Consider the following 15,914-nt stretch of genomic DNA (forward strand, 5'->3'; position numbering starts at 1 on the left):
CTGAGAATTTTGTTCTATCAATAATAATCATGAGAACCTGAAATTTACGTCATCCATCAATAAGTATGAAGCAAAATTTCTAGGCGTTAAGGTTTTTTTTTTTTTAAATTTTTATTTTTGGTGCAAAACAAAGATAGTAGGTACATTGTCATCCATCGCATTTCCATACATAAGTTACTAGGTGAATGAGGTGATACAGTATTCACAAAGGCAAAACTTATAACATCCACAGTAGTATATAGCATTGCGAGTTTTGTTGATGATGTGATGAATAGGAATATACTTGTGTCGAAAAAATACAGTTTGCAATTTTGTGTTTTGTTGGCTACTATCCGTCTGAGTCTTGCCGTTCGCACCTTGCAATAAACATAAAACAGTAAAAACAGCACACTTTAGTCCGGCACGTACTTGAAGTAGTAGCTTTCGGCACTCGTGGCACAGTCCATCTGTAAAGAGAGCAGTGTATTGTTGCATAGCCCCCTAGTTCCCACTCCCTCCCATGCCACCTCCCACGGCTGCACCCACCCACCTCCGTTGCGCTCGCCCTGTTCACCTAGTTACAACCCAATCAACGCTCCTCGTCACTCTCTGACCCTCCGTCATCATCTTCCTCCAATGGTTCGCAGATATCCCCCCTGTATGCGTTCCAGGATTGCCACACCCCGTTCCATTTACGTGGGTTACCCCTCAATTTGTACACCGCCCTTTCAGTCAACATGAGCATGTCCATGTTGCGGAGCCATTGGGGTAGCGTGGGGAGATCAGCCGACCCCCACTTCTGTGCTATGTCCCGTTTCGCTGTTACCATCCCCACTGTGACCCAGGTTCTTGCATGAAAGGTGAGGTCTGTCGGCTCCCAGATGTTTAGCAGACAGAGCCGTGCGTCTAGGGTGAGGGTGGTATGAAGAGCTTGGGCCATCGTGCGTATTACCCGTTGCCAGTAGCCGACTAACAATGGACATTCCCACACCGTGTGTATGAAGGTCCCTTCTGCCCCGCAGCCCCTAAGGCAATATGGATGATCCGCCCTGTGCAGTTTGTGAAGTAATGTACGGGTGTAGTAGATTCTGTGAAGAAATTTTAGCTGCACTAGGCGAAATTTAGATGATATGCCTGCTTCACGGGGGGATGCCATGGCTGCGTTCCAGTCATTGTCATCCAGGTTACCCACTTCCGCCATCCATTTGTCCTTCAGTTTCCCCAGTGGATCAGGCATATTGTTAATCAGCTTGCGGTATGTCAGCGATGTCGCCCCTTCTTGCATGAAGTCAGTAAGTAGCCGATCCTCCAGAGGGGAGGATTCGGGCAGGGGTGCGTCTGGTGAGATCGCTGCCTGTAGTGCGTGTCGGACCTGGATATATCTGTAGAGCTCTGTGTTCCCCAACTCATATTGGTCCTGCAAAGTGGCAAATGAGACCACTCCTTCCCTCGTCCACATGTCCCCCACCGTGGAGATGCCGATGCTGTCCCATTGTGCGAAGCCCTTGGAGCGCCGCAAATGGCCCAACGCCTTTGTGTCCCACAGGGGTGTAAATTTCGTTATGACTCCATCCCACTTCAACTTTGCCTGCGCCTTGTACCATATGCGGACTGTGTGTTTCGTAGGCCCCGTGAGTTTTGCCGCCACTCCACGGTGATATAGTGGGGCCAATAAGGTGTTGGCACCCAGTTGTGCCCTGTCGGCCTTGTACGCTGGGTCTTCCTGCGGGGCATGTATCCATTGGTTAAGGATTTTGAGTTGGGCCGCCCAGTAGTACAACTGTACATTCGGGAGGGCGATGCCCCCGTCGTACCACCCCCTGTTCAGTTTAGTGTGGGAAATGCGGGCTGGCTGATTGCCCCATAACAGGCCCGAGATTTGCGCCGTTATTTTCTGGAGGTAGCCATCCGGCACCAGATACGGGGCGTTCTCCAGCACATATAGGAAGCGCGGCAGAGCCATCATTTTAAATAGTGCTGCACGGCCAAGGAGTGTTAGGGGGAGGTCCTTCCAATGTCGCACGTCTCCTCGGAGACGAGCTAAGGGGGGTAGTAGGTTGAGGCGTGAGAAATCTGCCTCGTTACGGGTGTTATGAATCCCCAGGTATTTAAATGACGTGTGGGCCAGTTCCAGTGGGCAGGAATCCGGGAGAGGCGGGAGTGGGCCTCGCAGTTCAAAAATAGTGGACTTAGCCCAGTTGATGGTGTAACCCGAGATTCGCCCATGAGCCGTACATAGAGCCAGGAGGTTAGGGAGACTCTCTTCCAGGTCTGTGAGATAGATCAGCATGTCGTCTGCGTAGAGGGACACTCTGTCCTCCCATAACGGGGTCCATTGTATCCCTTTCAGGAGTTGGGTGGTACGAATCGTAACCGCCAGTGGTTCTAAAACTAAGGCGAAGAGCAGGGGTGAAAGCGGGCAGCCCTGTCGAGTGCCTCTGCCTAGGGGGAAGGTGTTTGAAATATGGCCGTTGGCCGTCACCTGCGCCACCGGGTCCTTGTACAGCATTCGTATCCAGGAAAGGAACACCGGGCCAAAACCCATACGCGTGAGTACTGCAAAGAGGTAGCTCCATTCCACCATATCAAACGCCATCTTGGCGTCCAAGGAGAGGATGGCAGCCGGTTCTTGCAGTAGTGGAACTCGCGCCAACACGCCATGCACCCTGCGGAGATTTAAAGCAGTGCTGCGGTGTGGCATGAATCCGGACTGGTCCGGGTGGATCAGGTGTGACAGAGTTGGCAAGATCCTGTTCGCCAACACTTTGGCAATAATTTTGGCCTCCGGGTTCAAAAGGGAGATCGGCCTATATGAGGTGCATTCATTGGGGGGCTTACCTGGCTTCGGTATCGCCACAATAGTAGCCATCCGCTGATCGAGCGGCAGCGTTCCCTGTGTTCTAGATTCCTCGTACATATTGAGTAGGGGTGTGCTTAAGGATTCGGCCATGACTTTCAACCACTCAATGGGTATCCCGCTGGGGCCCATCGCTTTGCCTGGATGAAGGGCGCCTATGGCCATCTGGATCTCCTCCACCGTGAGAGGTGCGTCTATGTCCTCGGACATCTCAGGTGTCAGCTCTGGCAAGGGAACATGGTCAAGGGCAGTCTGCACCTCCCCCTCCTCTACCACTATCTCTGGGGTGTAGACTGAGGCGAAATAATCGGCGAGGACGTTTACTATCTCATCGGGGCGGGTGTGGTTGTTGCCCTGTGGGTCCATAATCTGCAAGATGTTCTTCCCCCCCCTGTCTTTTGTCTAACCATGCCAGCAATTTACTGGCCTTGTCTCCAATATCGTATACCCTGTGCTGTGTAGCCGCAATGTCCGACATCGTGACCCTGCGCATGTGATCTGTGAGGCGGTGCTGGTGGATCTGGAGTTCGTGAAGCGTGTCGTCAGAGGGGTTCGCCATATGGGCCGTGTTGGCCCGCTCTAGGCCTAGTTCTATCTCTAGGGCCTCCCGCCTGTGCGTCTTTTTGTGATTCGCTATCACTGCTATGGCCTGACCCCGGAACACTGTTTTATACGCCTCCCACAGTATGGAGGGGGAGGCCACCGAGGATTGGTTTTCCTCGAAGTACTGTTGGGTTACCTTCTTAAGATCCCTGTTAATCCGGGGCACTTTGAGGTAGCCCGGGAAAATCGGGAATAATCTGCGCCGCGCCATGGTCGAAGTGGTGAGTGTCAATGTGAGTGGCGAGTGATCGGAGACCCCCCGTGGTAGTATCTCGGCTTCGGCTATCGTAAGGTGACCATTAATCAAAGTGAAGATGTAGTCTATCCTGGACAGGCTATTGTGTGTGGCCGAGTAGTATGTGTATTGTTGCTGAGTAGGGTGCAGAGCGCGCCAGACATCCACCAACCCCTGTGCAGTCAAGAATGTCTGGAGCCTGTTGGGCCCACCTGCGTGCGCACGTGGGGGAAAGCGGTCTTCTGAGTTTGTGAGTGCCATGTTGAAATCCCCACCCAGTAGTAGTTCCCCATCAGGGAGTGTTAGCAGGAATTTGCCCAGATCCGGCAAGGCCTCAGAGTGTAGTGCTGGTGGGATATAGACAGAAACTATATTAAAGAGCTTCCCCTCCCACTGGCCATGCACTGCCGCGAATCTGCCATGGTCATCCGTTGCTGTAGACTTGACGATGAACTTGGAAGATTTTTTCTGCAGGATGCCGGTACCACGGGACCCCGAGGTGAACTCCGCATGCACTACCATATGATAGCCTCTCCTATCCAGGGCCTTCGTGGCCGCTCCCGACAAGTGTGTCTCCTGCAGGAGAATGAGAGCCGGGCCCCGTCTCCTTATCCCCTGTAGCACTAGCCCTCGCTTGATCTTATCCCCCAGGCCCCTCACGTTCCAGGACATGACAATCAGTGAGTTCTTCGTGGTTGGGCTATCTGTTGCAGCCATTGCTAGACTCCCAATCAGACCTCCCTGCGCCCCGAGTGTGCCAGTATTTCTTGGTTACATAGAACATGCCTAGATACTTAAGTGTGCATAGAACATAAACTTGTAGGACCAAAAAGTCCCATAGAAAAAACTTTTTCAACTCTTCCCCCCTCCCTGCCCCCCTGCTACACGGACTCAAAACTGCCCGCCCCCCCAACTTAGCAGAGTGCATATCCCATCCCCAAACCAGTGTACTTGCGCGTTGGGGTGAGGGACTCTCCGCAGCCGGCAGTCTCTCATTCACACCCCCGGAGGCCCTTCACCCAGTGTCCAATGGCGGGAAGCGCTTCACAGCTTAATAGTCTCAATACTGAAGTATGAATGAACTGTCCCCAAGCTTTCATTGTTCCTCAGTCTCGTCCACGCCGCCCTCAGCTCCCAAAGAGTCACTGTTGTCCGGCCTCCCGCCGGAGGCCTGCGAGTTTCTGCGATGGCCGTCGGCCCGATCCTTTCTGGAGCGATTCGTCCGTCTGTGGTTCTGACCCGGTCTCCATCCCTCGAGCCATTCTTGCACGTTTTCGGGGCAGTCGAAGAACCAGGTTTTGTTCTCCGCTACCACCCGTAGTCTTGCGGGGAATAGCATGGAATACGGCAATTCCCTGGACCTCAGTTCCTTTTTCACGTCGAAAAACGTGCGTCGCCGACGGGCGACTTCCGCGGTGTAGTCGGGGAAGATGGCAATGGTGGCGTTCTGGATCTTGAGGGGAGGGGAGGACCTGGCTGCCTGTAGGATTGTGTCCCGGTCACGGAAGTTAAACAGACGTGCCACTATGGGTCGCGGGTTAGCCCCTGGCTTCGGTTGGCCACCCGGGACTCGATGGGCCCTCTCCACCGAAAAGAAGTTGGACAGTCCCTTTGGCTTTAGTTCGTTGGTGATCAGGTTCTCTACGAAGAGATCCATCGCCTTCACGCCTTCCGATTCCGGCACCCCTATAATGCGGATATTGTTGCGCCTGGAACGCCCCTCCTGCTCATCCAGCTTCTCCCTGAGCATTCTATTGTCCTGCGCCATCTTCCCCATTTCTCGCTGGAGTTCCGCGACGTCTTCCACCAGTGATTTTGTGATCACCTCCATACTCTTGACCTTCTCCGACATTTTGTGGAGGTCTGCTCTAAGTAGGGTGACGTCCGTGGAGATTCCGCCAACAGTTGTTTGCAGTTGTGCCAATGCTACCATGACGTCGTCCAGCGTGGCCTTTTTCCCCCCAGGGGAGTCGGCTGTTTTACCGGTCTGTTCCTTCCCTGCCGGGGATCCGGTGGGCTTGTCGGAGGTGAAGCGATCTATGCGAGTCTGTGTGACGCCGCCCTTAGGGCCCTTCCCCGCCATGCCGCCGAAGGTTGTGCTCCTCGTGCCCCTACGCGCCAGGATGTAGGGATCAGTGCAGGCCCCCAGACCAGTCCGATACAGCAGCGAACAGGTCGGGCGAGCTTCTTCGGGGCAGGAGGTGCTCCGTAGGTCGCCAAGTGCGTAGCGACGATCAGGTCACAAGATGGCGGGTACTCACCCCGTTGTCGATGCCCAGGCTCCCGGCACTTTAGGAGACAACCTCCGATGCTGTCAGGATTCCAGCGGTCCCCCCCTAGGGCACTGCTTCCTTGATTTGCCTGAGCCGCCGTCTCCGACCTCCTGAGGTTTGGTCGAATTGTTGAGGCCACCGCCGCGCGGGCACTTCCGGTCCAAGTTCTCCGGTCAGGATGCACTTTCGGCGGGGTGAAAAGCCAAGGAAGGTCCCGGCTCTGGAGGTGTTGGCAGGCCGGTCGGAGGCTTCGACGTATCTTTGGCTACTGACGTCGGATTTTCTCGCTGCTTGTCGCTGCTCACTCCGCCCGGTCCTGGGATCCGGTGCCTGCCTTTGGGGCTTGAAGTTGTAACGGATTTTGTGTCGGATCGACGAAGAGGCCGCTTCAGCCGCGGAGCTCGTCCCTTATGCTGCCGCCATGATCGGCTGCTAGCCACGCCCCGTCGGCGTTAAGGTTTTTATACACAATTCACATCTTGCCACCAAGTTACACCGAAAAAGCACTGCTGGAAATAGTGTTTTACACGCCAGCAATGCTCATCCAAGACACGTCATCAATAACATCCCCTTTGGGGAGCTTCTTAGACTTAAAAGAATATGCAGGACAGATGATGATTCGGCTGCATGCACGGAAGAAGCATTAGATGGATTCCGCCAAAGGGGTTATAAAGAATCCATACTAAAACATGCCGTCCAAAGAACAAAAAGAACTCGTGAATCACTTTTAGCCCCTGAAGATTCAATTAATGTTGTTCCTGCTCCTGATTCCAATGACTCTACACCCAGATTAATCATGACCTTCAACAAACGAGAGAAATCAGGTCCATCGTAAAACAAAGATGGCCTGTTCTTAAGACGGATTTGGTGCTATCACCCAGACTATCTGACGGGCCCATTATAACATATAGGAAGGGTCCTTGTCTTGGATCACAAATCTTTATGGAGTTTCCAGAACTGGGCAAAAAAGAACAGTGGTTATCCCGGCCAGGATTTACCCGTTGCTTCAGCTGTCGTGCTTGCAAGTTTGGGGTAAATGCGACCAAATACCCCACACCCTTCAATCCTGATATGATTGCCATTAAGGGGTCACACACTTGCAAGACAGATTTTGCTGTCTACGTCCTGACATGTACCTGCGGCCTCAGAAATGTTGGCAGCACGAAGCTCCAGGTGCATGTCAGGATTCTTCAGCATTTACGTGCCATTGTTAATAACGATGGTACGTATCCCGTGGCCAGGCACTTTAAAGCCATTCATAATAACAACCTTCAGTGCCTGAGCTACTTTGTCATCGCCTCAATCCCTAAACCACGAAGAGGCGGTGACAGGGACAAAATGCTTAGAAGACTGGAATCCCAATTCATTTTGGAGTTAGACAGCCGTTTCCCTAATGGATTAAACCCCACTGAGGACCTTCGTGTCTTTCTATAATATTTAATTTTTTCTCTCTATGGGATGTTATTCGTCATGAGTTTCCCGTCTGTCTGCCTGTTCTTACCATTTAGTCTCTGATAGAAAAGATTTTCTTTTCCGCTCATATTTTTATGGATCAGTACTTTTGTACAATCCGTTTTTTTTCCCCCCACTCTCACTATTTTTAGTAGCTACCATTTTTTCGGGCACTTCTCAATGAGGACATAAACAATGTGGGCTAAATATGGTGGTCTGCTAATCATTGACTATTTGTGGGATCTATCCCTCCATTTTCTTTTCTCTTATTTGTTTATTGCGATTTTTTTGAATTGACTCCGCATGCCTGTAATGTATGAACATATATCGTCTATTATTGGCCAATCAATGTATTATGCATTTATGCACTATACAATATCTCAGTTTTTATGAATTTACTTATACTGTTGGTATTGTGTCCAATTTGCACTACGAGTATTTGTTTACATATGATGCGTATTTTGCACATCTAAAGTATGCACTTTATTGCTAACCACTTGCACAGCGTATTTTGCACAAATGAATACCGGCATTATTTTGCACATATACTCTGTTGATCCGAGATAGATATATATATATATATATATATATATATATATATATATATATATATATATATATATATATATATATATATATATATACATAATGAGGTTTTTAATCTTTGGAAAAATTTCTTTTATTGGTGTTGGCCATTGCATTTCTGCAGAAATGTGGACGATGTTCTATTTCCAACAGGCGCGTAGTCTCTCTTTTTATGTCTATTATATCTTGACATGTGCACTTATGTGAATTTTACAATGTTTTATTCAGAAATTTTAATTCATTGTAGCTCATTAATTAATTCAATACTGTTTTAAACGCACAATCGCAATTATTACCATCAGTAAATTGGTTTAGAGTGGAGTAAGACAGTTTGGTAATAAGGAAGAGTAGACCGCTATGCCTATACTTTGTAGTGTGTCCTCTATGTCCATTAATCACGTGTGAGTTTTCAAAAAAATGAAGAAAAAAATGTGCACTTAAACTGTGGAGTAATCCATGTCTGACGATCTGTGAGCAAGGGCGGATGCCCGAAACGCGTCTGATCTAGTGGCTCTGTTGGATTAAAAAGAATTTATGCCAAATCTGCATGTTGGAGTTGCATTATCTTTCTTTCACTCGTGCGGATGTGGTGAAGATTGCACCTTTGTGGATAGATAGATATATTTATATTTCCACACGGTCCACTCCAATCAGGCTAGAAGAATGACCAGCACACCGATATCGTGGATGATGATTTTTTAATTCAAGCCCCTACCCCCACAACAGAGGCGTTTCGCCAACAGGCTTCGTCAAAAAAAAAAAATATATATATATTCACGATTTTTGATGACCCCACAGATGCCTGGTTTTAGTATGATCACCTTCCTTGATATGTGAAACTCATTAGGATGCGAGGGCTCCTTTATGGTTTGTTTTTTTACGGTAGATAAATGTGAACACTTTCAATAACTTTCATAAATAGCAGAATGTATGCAGGTTTAATAAACTTTATTAAAAAAATGGCACGCTTGTATAAAGCTTTCATATGTAAATTACTTCGTTATACTTGCGTAGAGTATGCAACATAAAATATATTAAGATATTAAATCGGAGTGAGTCCAGAAAGAATAATTGAAAATGAGAGGACAATTTATAAATAAAATGACGTTAAAGCAGTAATCGTAGTAGTGGTTGTAATTAAGAGTGTTAATGTTTTTTCAGTATACTTACTAAATATGAAATTGCCTCCTGAAGACAGGGCAGTGTATATTGTGGACACTAATAATTCTAATTGACATTCATGTCAACTGTATTGGGTATGGAACCCAAATTGTGATTTTTTTTTTTTTTTAAGATGTGGGCCTGAGGACTTGATGCATTCACAGATGACCAATTTCCCATTGAGTTAAAATATTTTCGTTCAAGCCCCAATCACACTTTTCTATGTTAAACATTGTATTTTTTTAAGGCTAATAAGCTATGAAGGAAATGTTTGCAATTTTTTTTACCAACCATGATGTTCATTGTGTACATTAAATATTAACATTAAAACTTAAGGAAAGCAAGAATATCCTTTAATGTGTTTTAGTGGAGTTTGTCTGTTTGAGAGAAGTTTACACTTCGGTTGTCAATGCTTTACCTATTGGTATTTTTTGTAGAGTTTGTATTAAGTGTTTGTGTGTGACTGTACTGCTGCCATTGCTATGTTGTGAATATTCAATCTTCATATTGCGCCATACTGGTGTTGTGTTTGAGGGAAGCCTGCTCTGTTGAAACTGTTACGAGTGTGAGAATAGTTTCCCTCCTGCTACATCTGCTGTACGAGTGGAAGTTGCATTGTTATGGCCAATGCAGCACCTGTTCTGGCTTTCAGCGAATGCCACCCTGATACGATCAGTGTTGGAGGGAATCCTGCTCAGCTGCTGTCTGTTTATGTGAAAGCAAACTTTGCTGCCAATGTTTTGCCTGTAGCATGTGAGCATTGACCGCTACTGCTCCTGTCCCTTATCACTGTTCCTGTTCTTTCCTTCACTGCCCCTTCCCAGCAACAGCCCACTCTGTCCTCACTGTATTCCAGCTGGTGACTCTGAAAGGTTGGTGATTAGGCAGTCAGCCTGCCAAGTAATTGATTCATCTAAAGCACTACCATACATTCAGAGGCCTGGAGAGGGAGACACCTTTGTATGGTGCTCTCTTGATCTGTGGTGCCCTTTATTTTATATATCAAACATTGGATATTTCTTATCTCGTACTACTCGACCTACCCCCTCTCCTCCACTTTATCCACAGCAATCTGCTTTAAGAACAACAGACCCTTCTTAGAACAAGCCCAGCTACCATAAGGAAGAAGACAAAAACAGGCTAAACACACACAATGACTTTGATTTATGTATCCTCTGGACTGTGTAGGGTTAAACCTGCTTTTGGAATTTCTTATACTGGTAGTTGGATCTACAGTGAAGAGAAAACCAAGCCTGTGGGTTTTGTTGTCAGGCTGTTGCTCCACACCCACTCCTGCCCCTACTACAATCTCCAGAATGAGGCCACGCTCAGACTTGACATACCCCTGTCAAGGTATGCATACGCACTTGGTGGCCTAAACTGTTTTGCTACACTAAATATTCTGTAACCAAATAGGCATGTAATACTTAAACACAAACAACCTGCAACAGTTAATCAGTGGGCCCATCCACTCAGGTTATACGTTGCATGTTTTGTTTTCCAACCCAGAAGCAGTCCTAAATCATCAGCTTCTCAGTCAGGATGGCAAATAAAAGATCAACCTACCCCTACCCCCCCCCCCCCCCCCACCTCCAAAAGAAAACTGCTTTGCCAGTAAAACAAATTAACCATACAGGATTTGTAAACTTGCCAACACATATTCAACTTAAGACCAACTCAGTAGAAAAACTGATGCGAAGTGTAACCACTTGCAATCCCTCAGTAGCTTTCCATCCCATTGACCAAGACTGATTTGCATTGGTCTCAGTCTAAGCTCAAATGGCCTAGAGGGCAAGAGAATGGGTTGGCATGCTATCCTGCATGATTCCTAGTGGTTAGACAAATTGCAAGCATTCCTTCCATCACATTTCCTGTCCATTGATATTGTCCAACAGAAGGTATAGAGTGAGTGATAGAAATTGTTGTATGTTGTGATGAGTACAATTGATTGTGATTTATTGTGCAGTGTTAAAACATCTGTAAAGCAAAATGGTTTTTAAGAGGTTTAAACATCTTCATATAGATAAAAAATATATATATTTTCATCTAAAAAAAACTGGTTGTTTCTGTTCATACAGTGTAAATAGGAGGTTTGAAACATAGCAGGTTTTGGTAAGTTGAGATCTATTGTTGGTCACGTTACCTTATCTCCTTAACCTAAAGCGATGTTACTCTTTTTGTGACCTGGTAATTCCATTATCAGTGATGGTATATTACCATTCCAAATCAGTTTGTTCTTGCATTTGAGACCATTATTTTAGTAATCATTTCCTATGTAAAATGTTATATTAACTTATGCTCTTGTTCTCTGCAATCTGGCTCCTGGCTTACCCCGCTTTCCTTTTGAGCACTACACTGTTCCCGCCTGATAACCAGCACTATTGTGGAGAGGTGTGGCTCACTGGTTAGAGGCGGCAGACCCGGAAGCAGAGGTCGGCCCGGGACCAGGCTTTGATTCCCGAAGCGGCAGGGCCATGGTCAGCGGACTCGATAATTCTCGCCTCGGTGCCTACTCCAACCATGGGTCCCACTCAGCAACTCTGGGCAATAGCTTGCTTAATCTCTACTAACGGCCCCATCAGCGCTGGGGATGCTTGTCTTCACCTTGGAGATGCCCAGGAGGGACCATCTCGCAGGGAAAGCCAGGATGGGTTCCCCAGCGGTATACAGCACTGGGACGCCCCTTTGCTGGGGCAGCTGTGCGCTTTACAAGTATACGACATTACGTCCACCAGCATCATTACGTCCACCAGCATCTTTACATTAACCTCCTCATGATCTCCATCACAAATACTACTACCTCTTCCAATACCACGATTATCACCACAGTTACTATCTTCACCGCAACCATCCTTACCACCACATCGCTACCATCATAACAACTAATTGATTCTACCACTTTCACCAACATCATCACCACCACTGATGGTGTGATGTGGATCAATGTGTGCCACTCATTGGGAAGGAGAAAAGACGGGTTGCAAATGTGTGTATCAAGTGTAAATAGCAGAAGACTGTGGAAGGCAGACAGCCCCTGTTTAACTTTACGTTCCATTGTCACATCTCTCATACATTTGGAACTGTGTTCTCAAAGTCTTTTTTGTTTAAGTTTAAATGGTCTTTCTTTTGACAGAGCGAACAACTGAGATTGGCCGGCTGATCAGCTCCTATCTGGAGAAGAAGAGTGATTTGGACGATCACACTGTGCACCTACTTTTTTCTGCCAATCGATGGGAGCAAGTGTAAGGAGTGAAAGTTTGATATCTCTTGGTGCTTTTTCTTTCTACTGTACGTGAGCATCTGTTTTGATAATCAGTCACGCCTTTAAAAGCCTCTGTTACATATTCAATCGGGAGTAATAAACATCTTGGGTCCACGGTTTTACTCTGGATGGACCACGATCACTTTTGCAATTGCCATTGCCTTGATAAAGTCTAAGGGAAGACTAAATACGTGTTGGCATAGTCAGTCTTACATGCTGGATGTACCCCAAAAAGATTGAAGAAACATCATATTGAAGAATCTAAATTGCTTGGACTTTGTATAGTTTAGTATGGCCAGGATCTCAAAATAGAATATGGTTATAAACAAAGCATCACTTAAGTGAATTTTGTATTGTTCTTCTGTTTCAGAACAAATCTTACTTTTCCTATACCTGGGTATATTTTGACTTTTTGAAGGTGTGCTTACCAATGCTCTTTTCTGTATAATTTACACACAAGAGGTTTTCTTTGTGTTGATTACATCTTTTGGTAGTAGATGTAGTAGAGTAATAATAGCCCCCTGAAACCCAATTGACGGGTATTGCCATTTATTCACACTATTACTTTGTATTTTGATACTGAACGAATTATTGAGGTGCTGTTCTGTTTCCTGTATAGGAAAACACTGCTACCAATGTGTTTATAGTTCGTAATACAAGTAAAGTCTGTAAAAACTGTGTATGAGCTCAGACTTTTAGCATTGGTGGCTCTTACATAAACTGCAAAGAAAAAGGAGAGGGGTTGATATGGGACATGGGTGTTACTAGGTGGAGCACGTATGTGTAGGTGTGCAGGGTTCGATAGGTGTACTGAGGTGCCAAAGTTGGAGTTGTGACTGTGGGACCACCAGAGGCAAGGGGGTTCAATGAGTCTGGCGTTGCCAGGGAAGGGCAGAGGAGCCCAAGGTGGTAGCACACCGGGGGGGAGGAGGGGCACAGGTGAGTAGCCAACAAGCCTGAGTTCACTGGGGTAGGCCATCGTTTTAAACAAGCTGTAGAAAGTGATCAAAGTGGGAGCAGATGGGTGAATGCTGAGATGACTGACTTCTTCATAGTGTAGGACATCCCCCACCCCACCCTCTCAGCCTTCCCCCAGCATCGCAGTGCCCCATACCAGGCCTCGGGTGCAGGGGCCTAACTCGCTCTCCAGTATAGTGTGAAAGTTCGATTGACGAGGAGGAGAGCAAGGATAGCGAAGCATGCTCGCACTGCTGTGCGCTTCCCTCGTTTGGAGATGCCTAAGGCACAGGCCTCCCATGTGTAAATGTCAGGAAGTCCTGTTACTTCTCGGAGTGTAGTGTAAACCGTGCCAATACATGCTCAGAGCTGGGCACGACCATAGCATATGCCTAAGATCTGCTGACTGTGTTTGGTAGTACTGGGCTGTACAGCATGGCGGTGGTGGAAACAACAAATGGAGTTGTTGGTAGCACCTGTGTTGGACTGTGAACTGTATAGTTTTGAAGCAGGCCTTACAGGAGACACTATGAGGAGCTCTACTTCCTCGTCCCACTCAGTGCCATCTAGTGGCTGTCTGAAGTCAACCTTCCTTTTGTCTCAGCAACGTCAGCGAGACTACTGTGTTCCCGCAAAGCTTTGTATAGCCATGTGATTAGATGACAATCCATTTCTGTATGTAGTACAGTGTGGGTCTGGGTCTTGTCCAAAAGGGACCAAAGGGTAAGAAACGTGTTTTTCAGTTGGTGGTATGTCTGGTGTTGACCCCTGGGAAGGATGTATTTGTCTGAGTTTGGCGATAGAGAGGAGATGACCATCCGCAAAGAGGTCTCCAACAGTTGACTGGGAGAAGGCAAGCCAGGATACGAATTCTACTATGGAGTGGAAATCTGGGGGGCGTGGCAGGCCAGTAGAGGAATAGCGGAGCATAAGGTGGTACGTGGTAGGTAAAGTGAGCTACTCTCTTGATATACCTGCGAGCGGTTGTGACCTGTAGAGACTGTGGTGTCTGAAGTATAGTCCTGAGCAGAAAAACTCTGGAGCACCGGAAGAGGCAGTGGACCAGACTCTGCACATGTTTTATCTAGTTTACATTTGCAAGCCATCGCAAAACCCACTGGAGTTGTGTTGTCATGTAGTAGTCCTCAAACGAGGGCATACCAAGGCCACCCTTGGCCACTAGTAACTACAGTTTTCGCAGTGCAAAGGCGTTCAGTACCCCAGATGAGTTCTTAGAGCTTTGTGTCCAGCTCGTGAAAAGGGCAACAGGGGAAACAACTGATGGGTTGATGAAATAATAAAGCAGGTGTGGGACTATCATTTTAGACAGAGCAATTTTTCCAATTGTAGCCAAAAGGAGTACCTTCCAAAATTGTACCTGCGATTTCAAGGCTGGGAAGTCTTTCCGAGGTTCCCTTCGAATAGGTCTGTGGGAGAGTGGTAAAGGAGCAAACTGAGGCAGCGGAGGGTGTCGCCCTTCCATTCAAGTAACTTTCCCTCCAGTCGCACCTCGAGTGGGAGCAGGCTAACACTCTGAGGGAATGCGTAGGATTGGCCAGGTTAACTTGAAGGCCAGCAGTGCACACAAACAATTGCCGCTAGACTTCGCATGGAAGGGGATACCTTTAGGTGGTGTGACCGATGCAGTTTGCCTCTATGCGGACAAACTGCACCTCTACGTTTGCGACATCCGCTCTGACCTCACCCCCATATATACGCTACACTGCAATTGTTTGTGTGTGCTGCTGGCCTTCAAGTAAACTGGGCTAATCCTGCACATTCCATCTGAGTGCTGGCACAAAGCCATTTTGGTCCAAGTGCACTAAGGTTGGTAGGATTTGGGCATAGTGTTCAGCCCGGAATTTCCCCAGTATCTTAGTCTGTGCCCAATTGGTGATCAGCCTATAAGATGCCAGGAGTTTCAATATGGATATCAATAGGGACTCTTGCGAAGATGGGGCTAGTCGCCTAACTTGGAGCTGCCTTGTAATTCTCATCTAGCCTAGGAGCAAGAAGCAAGAAAAAAGGCACTGTAATACTCAATTGGTAGGCCGTCCAACCCTGGAGTCTAATTTCCGGCTAGGATGTGGATGACCAGTTTGATCTGTAGGACGGTCATAGGTTCATCCAGGTCTTCTCTGGCAAGGGTGAGATGTGCGGGAGAGGGAGCCCTGCCAGGAATGAGCAGACTAGCTCTGCGGATAGACATTGGCCTGCCACTTTGGTAGAGGAGAAGTAGGTGAAGAAGGGGTCCAGGATGTCACTTCGAGTATGCAGAGTAACACTGGTGACAGAGGTAATCTCTAGGATCGACCCAGAGTGGGAATCGTGGCAAACCGGCCATGCAAGGAGACAATCAGACTTGTTCTCTGGGTGCATCGTAGCCGCGTAAGCTTTGAGGTTGAGGTTGAATCAACGCAGTTGCTCCAGTAGTGTTGCATAATAGGTTATTGCCCCTCTGAACACACTGCTCTTGGAGGCATTCAGGGCAATTGCTTTGGCCAGATCAGTAATCTGGCATTCAGAATTATCCGTTTAGTGCTCAAGTGC

The 15,914-nt window shown here is 47.5% G+C and overlaps 1 protein-coding gene across 2 annotated transcripts in view; it reads left to right on the forward strand.

Moving 5' to 3' along the window:
- Positions 1-15,914, forward strand: part of DTYMK (deoxythymidylate kinase) — a 122,660-nt gene that overhangs the window by 36,747 nt on the left and 69,999 nt on the right. Inside the window, exon 2 of one of the 2 annotated variants that reach the window (XM_086944001.1) lies at positions 12,279-12,387. The exons of the other annotated variant lie outside the window; for it this stretch is intronic. Coding sequence (XP_086800127.1) covers positions 12,279-12,387 — 109 coding nt within the window. The remainder of the gene's footprint in view (positions 1-12,278; positions 12,388-15,914) is intronic. 2 annotated transcript variants of the gene reach the window in all.

This window comes from Lissotriton vulgaris, chromosome 11, assembly GCF_964263255.1.
Source record: "Lissotriton vulgaris chromosome 11, aLisVul1.2, whole genome shotgun sequence".
Classification (NCBI taxonomy): Eukaryota; Metazoa; Chordata; class Amphibia; order Caudata; family Salamandridae; genus Lissotriton; species Lissotriton vulgaris.